Raw genomic sequence first — 6,227 nt, 5'->3', positions numbered from 1 at the left:
AATTTCCCTTACGCATTTAAAAAAAGTAATATCCAAGCTAAACCTCCCCTAGTGCATCTTGAGGCCGTTTCTTCTTGTCCAGTGTTCAAGGAGTGTTTTGTCATAAAAATTACAAAATTATACGTTTTTTTCCTCATTTTGCTTAGAGGCAGTGTATTGCTAAAAATTACTTTAAAACTTTTTCTGACATAGCTGGATGTGATTTTGTCCTCCAAAAACCCCCGCTGAGGAGTACTTCACTCCTCCCACTTGAAAAGATACCCCCAAGTCATCTCTCTCTCCTGCTGTAGTCCCAGCTCCCCCAGCCTCTCCTCCTACAGCAGATGCTTTAGTCTCTTCACCACCTTTGTGGCCCAGCACAGGACCTGCTGCAAGACACCCAAGTGTCTCGTGTACCAGGGAACCTAGAGAGGGACACAGCATCCCAGGAGGGGGCTGAGCAGTGCTGGATAGAGGCTCAGAAGATGTCAGTAGAGTTTCTAAACCAGCAGACATGGCAATACATGAAAAGTTTATTTAAACAAAGTATAATTTACTTAAAACTAAGTTCAGAGACTTTACTGGTACTTCCATAAAAAATCAGAGTTTCTTCCCAATCTGGTGTTTAAATAATTTTTTTAATCCGTGCTTTGGGATTTTCTTTTGGCTGTAAAGTTTTGAGAAAACTTTGGTCATTTTTTGCAGTTCTTCAGCTCAGCACTTGGATCGTGGAAAGCAGAACCAGCATTAGACTGGTAGCCACACTGGGAAGCTCAGGGCAAAGGTTTAAGGCAGGATTTACTCCAAACTCTCAGCTGTAGTTCAACTTTTCTCTGATGTAGTCTGTTTCTGTAAATCTTGGGTGACGTGTTTGGCAACAACCAGGATTTCTTGAACGTAAAAGCAGCCCCTAGAGAGAACAGAATCTGGAAAATTTTAGCTGGCTGAAAAACCCAACCAATTGTCTTTTAAACTCTAAACTGGCACTCTGATGGACATTATCTACCTGGACTGATGCACATCCCCTGCTGCCTTGAATAATGAAGACCAGTCGAGAAATACTGTTCAGTTTTATTTTGTTTCTAATGTGATGTTAAAACAAGAAAGCAAAAGATAACAACAAATGTTGCATTCTACACAGATAACAGGAAAGGCTACAAGTAGAACTTGTACTCTGTGTTACCAGGTACAGGAAAAATTCCAAACATTATTTCATTCCTGCTTCCTTCTGCCTGGTGGCAGCCTGATGAAAAGGCAAACTGTGGAGGAAGGGAATACTTAAAAGCACGTAGGCAAAACTAATGTACAAAAAGGTGTCCACTGCCAGTTAAAAGGTTCAAATAAAAATGTTACCCTCCTTACAACAGGGAAGACAATACTTTGTATTGGTGTGAAGTTTCCTGTGTTTTTTGGACAAAAAATAAGAACACACTGGAATATTTTCTTTTTACAGTGCTCGTTCCAGTCCCTTCCTACATAATTTTCTTGCAGTTACACATGTCTGTAGAATGTATGTGAAGATTAATACTATTTAATAAGAATACATCCAGTTAGAATAATAGTTAGTAATTACAGTATTATTTGGAATGCTTGTTGGGAGCATTGCCATTTTGCAGAAAACCTGTTACCTCTTGTGTAAACAGGGAGGTGTATATGCAAACAGTTTCATCCATCTGCAAGTTATGCCTACATCCATGGAATGATCTTTCCTTTGGAAATCTTTGATGTTGTCACGTTTCTGTGAGAATTTGTTAAAACTCATCCGCTTGCCTCACTGTGACACAGCAGGTAGTAGATCCTGCAGTCTTTAGAAGTATGTGTAATCCTTATTAACACAAGCAGTCTCATTCAAAGTGCAGTTGAAGACTCCTCGAGTGAAGAGTTCAGGGCGCAGACCCTCTTTAATTCTTTATCAGCAGATACTCAAATTATTATCAGATTAATAGGTTCAATGTAAAGGTCAAACAAAAGGTTCCTTGCATCCGAGATCGCATGCAGGCATACTTGTAGCCCAGGTCACCGGGTAGGAAGCAGGGTAAGTGCAGCAGTCGTGGTGCTGTACAGCTGCGAGGAGCAGGGCCCGCAGCGGTGCGAGGGGGTGACCGATGCGGTGTTGGGGTGACCAGCTGCGGGTGCCCGTGCACGCAATGGCAGGGACGGGTCCTGCAGCCACAGGCTGGTTCCCACGTTTAGCAACCGTGTCTGTACTAGCGTAAGGTGCCTCTAAGTTATTTTCGGAGGCGATTTGATCAGTGTTACTGGTTCCCAGCAGGTCCCGGCAGAACCGGGGCGCAGGGACGAGAGGGGGATTTGAGGAGGCCGGTGCTGCCAGATCGGGAGCCAGGGCGGCGCGGGCAGCGGCCGTGCCGGGAGGGCCCCCCGGGCCCGGCTTTCTCTCCCTGCAGAGGTAGCCACAGGCTCGCTTCGCCTTGCCCGGCCGCCGCCGCGGCCGCTCGGTGGGGAACCCGCCTTCGCCCGCGGCCCCCCGAGCCGCCGGAGGTTGCCGGCGGAGCTTCCGCGGCCGCGCAGCCACCCGCGGGAAATGGCCTCCCTGCGGCCCGGAGCCCTGCCGAGGGGCGGGGCGGGGCGGGCAGGCCGCGCCTCCGCCCGCCCACCGGGGACGAACCCGCCCCGCTCCGGAACCCGGCGCCGCTACCGGCTGGGTCGCTGCCTGGCGGGGGCGGGGAGGCGCCGGTGGTTTGCTCTTCCACCCCTCCCCCCGCCTTCGCCGGGACCGGGAGAGCGTTTCGGGCGGGCTCTCCGGGCCGTCCCTGCTGGGTTTGGCCGGGATGCTGCTTCCCAGAACTTCCTGGCCGCGAGGAGCTCACCGGGCCAGCGCCCCGCGGCAGCCGCCAGCCCTCCCGTACACCGCGCTGCCTCGGGCGCCAGCCCGAAACAACCGGCGTTATCTTCGAAGGGCTTTTAACTTGGAACAGGAGAGGGAGTTTTCCTCTCGCACCCCCTTTTGCCTCAGCTCGCCAGATCCGGGCGGTGTCTCGCAGGACCTGTATTCGCAGCCCCTGCGCTCCTCAGAGAGCAGCGCCTGGAGGCGGAGGAGCGGGCAGGACGCCCACCCACCCCGGCTGTAAGTTAGGGTGGGGAAGCAGCTCACCCCGCCCCAGGATCGCGTACTGACCGGGCAGGGGGAGCCGGGCTGTGCGGCTGCCCCACGGTCCCCCCGCGGCGGCAGGAGCTGCGGCGGGAGCCTGTGAATCTCCGCCCTGCAAAGGCACCTGCTGCCTTCGCCGTCTGCCTCCGGTTTGGGGCCCTGAACGCAGAGCCGCGCAACCGGTTTCGTTCCTGCAGGCCGGTTCTGCTCCTCACCTGTGGTTTATTTTATTATTAAAGAAACCTCCAAGAAACAACCGCACAAGCACCCTCTAGAAGAAGTAACTGCTTGAGACAGTTACCCAGCAGTCCCGTAAGGGTCGGGACAGGTTGCACGCAGCGTTAGGAGCTGCGGGGCCCCAGGGGCGTCGAGGTGAGGAGCCTCGCCCCAGGTGCGCCCGGCAGAGGCTGGGCGGGGAGGAGGGAGCGGAGAGGCCGGAGCCGCCCGCCATCCGCGGGGCAGGGAACCGGGCACTTCCTTCCCTCCTTCCCCGCCCCGGGCGCGCGCGCGCCGCTCACCTGGCGCACCTGGTCGCACCTGGGCGTGCGCGAGCCGGCAGCGCCCGCCCCGCGCGGCCGCGTCCCCGCCCCTCCGCGCCCGGCCGCGCAGGCGCAGGGCTCCTCGGCCGGCAGCGCTCCGGGGGCTCCGCGCTGTCATGGCGGCAGCGGGCGGCAGCGGCGGCAGGAAGCGATGGGGCTGAGCGCGGCGGCGGCGTGAGGTGGCAGCGGCTGGAACTTCAGGCGCCTTCCCGAGAGAGGGGTGGCCGGCGCTGCGCGGCCCGCCCTCCGCAGCTGGCGAGCGGGGCAGAGCGGAGCGGCCGCTTCCCGAGCCCGGGGCCAGGCGCCGGGGCAGCCCCTCCGCGGCGGCGGCGAGCGGTGAGTGCCGAGTTGCGGGGCGGCGGGCGCTGCACCTGTCCGGGGCGGCGGCCGTACCGGGGGCAGGGGCGGGGGAGGCGGCAGACGGGGAGCCGGGCGGGAAGGAGGAGCGTCTGCCCTTTACAAACCCTTTAAAACCCCTTACGACGGGTCTCCCCGCGCAGCGGGTCTGCGGGAGCGCGCGGGCTTCCTCGGGGAAAGCCGTGAGCGCTCCTGCCGCCTGCCCGGCGCGGGGGACGGGCTGGCTGAGTGGAGGTGGGTCCCTCGGGCTGGTGCGGAAACGCTTCACTCTTTGCGACCTGAAAAATATCTGGGGTTGTCCTTCAGGGCCGTAAATACCTGCCTGAGGACAGAGAGCTACTGACAGACGCCTCCTGCTGAGGAGGGAGCCGGGACTTGAGGGCGCGTCCTCCCCCTGCCTGCCAGGCTGCCTCCCTGCCTGCCTCCCTCCCGCCCCCGCCCGGCGCGGGTTCCCTCAGGAGCCGGAGCTGACGAGGAGGAGCGGGACACCGGTTACCTTCCCGGGAGCCCAGGTCTCTCCTTCTTCCCGGAGTGGCGAGCGTGCCCGCCGGCGTTTCAAGTCGTAACCTGAAGTGAACTAGCCATGGCGAGTGAAGACAAACAAGTTGTTCAGCCAACAGGTGATGATGGAGGAGGAGCGGTGAAAGAAGGAAATGCTGCTGAAGGGGGAAATGTGCTGCAGCCTTTGAATCCCGGAGTCCCCATCCGAGGTATCAGGATGAAATTTGCTGTGCTGACAGGCTTGGTGGAAGTTGGTGAAGTGTCCAACAGAGACATAGTCGACACTGTGTTTAATCTGGTAAGTTGATTGCCTTTTTGAGCGTGAAAGGAAAAAAAAAAGACGACCCAGCATATGCTTGCAGGAGAATCCCATGCTTTTTTGACGTTATTTCTCTGTCAGTATTTTTTTACATGTTTACACTTTCACCATACTAGTTTTGATTTAGGTTCTTTTTGCTTACGGATCGCAAAAGCTGAAAAGAAAGCATACGACCCTCTCTGTTGAGAGTGGAAACATCTCTAGACAGCATCCTCCTGAGTTTGCCTCAGATAAATTGTTGCTTTATTTAGAATCGAGAAGTATTGCTATGTTTAAACATTCAACAGGTGTACTCATGGAGAAAGTTAAATGTTGATTTAGTAACTTAAACTGTCATCAAAACACAAACGTTGTTATTTTAAGCCAAAACAACTTTTTTCATGCAGGTGTTTATGTCTCTGTTTGCTGTGGAGTGGGCAGAACTTTCATGTTCTGTCTACAGAGGGTGGGGGTGGCAGTTCATTCAAATGCTTGACTGTGCCTGCTGGGAAGAGTAGAACAGTGGCTGCAGTGTCCTTTTTTATTAATGAATTAGGTAATCAGCTGCTATTTTTTTAATACAGTATGGATGTATTTAATACGTCATAACAGATCTCGCTAAAATTGAGGATGCAGCTTTTCCTGTCGAACCTGTAAACATAATAACTGCTGTTGCACTTCCTGGACTGTAATGAAAACAATTAGGCTAGTTGTTAGTTTTTCCTTTCTGAAGGAGACAAAACATTGGGAGGAAAACTGCCTTGAGGTTTACAGAGATACTGTGCTATGTTCTCCAAGGTCTCAAAACATCTCTAAACATACTCATTGTTCCTCCTCCTTCCTTTTAGTGAGCACCTTTGACTTTAAATCTGTGGCTTCTGACAAACCAGGAAGTAAGTGTATGTAATGGTATAAAGCTCAGTAACAAGGAAAGTTGCTGCAAAAGGCATACTGTTTTTTAAATGCTATTTGCATTTCAGGTATTTTGCTTGAAATAGTCAGCGCTGCTTGCAAGTTTTCATGGTCACTAAATAGCTGTGCAGTGTCTGTTTAATGGATTTTGATGTTATCTTCTTTGGTTATGATAAATGTTTACTTTTTGAATATTTTTGTATTAACAAATGTGATGCTCTAAATTGTTTGGATGAAAGTCTCAGTAGAGAGGAATTGCAGTACTGGCAAAAATGAAGTGCAGATCAGGGGTTTCATGGATGCTTCAAGTATGAGGAAGTGATACAAGTTACTTAGCACTGGGTTTTGTCAAGAGGATTCTGAGAGATATGGACATGAGGTTCAAAGGAAAATTCTGGGAAACAGTTTACGATTTAGGACACTTGTGTGAGGGGAAGTTGTTAATGAGTGTGTTAAATTTTACTTTGTTTCTGGCAAGGTCTTTTGAGTGCTGTACTGGAGGCGTGTTTTGTGGCAGCAGTGGAAAGAGGCT

General features: G+C 52.9%; 1 protein-coding gene across 3 annotated transcripts in view; it reads left to right on the top strand.

Annotated features, from left to right (window-relative positions):
• Positions 1–4,295: 4,295 nt before the first annotated feature.
• The window catches only part of LRBA (LPS responsive beige-like anchor protein), a 406,974-nt gene continuing 405,042 nt past the window's right edge, over positions 4,296–6,227 (top strand). For all 3 annotated transcript variants that reach the window (XM_051619696.1, XM_051619697.1, XM_051619695.1), the window contains exon 1: positions 4,296–4,783. In XM_051619696.1, coding sequence (XP_051475656.1) covers positions 4,568–4,783 — 216 coding nt within the window. In that variant the 5' untranslated portion in view covers positions 4,296–4,567. The remainder of the gene's footprint in view (positions 4,784–6,227) is intronic.

The sequence above is a fragment of the Apus apus genome, chromosome 4, assembly GCF_020740795.1.
Source record: "Apus apus isolate bApuApu2 chromosome 4, bApuApu2.pri.cur, whole genome shotgun sequence".
Classification (NCBI taxonomy): Eukaryota; Metazoa; Chordata; class Aves; order Apodiformes; family Apodidae; genus Apus; species Apus apus.
Note: the sequence above shows the minus strand (reverse complement) of the source record. Positions and strands in the feature narration are given on the sequence as shown.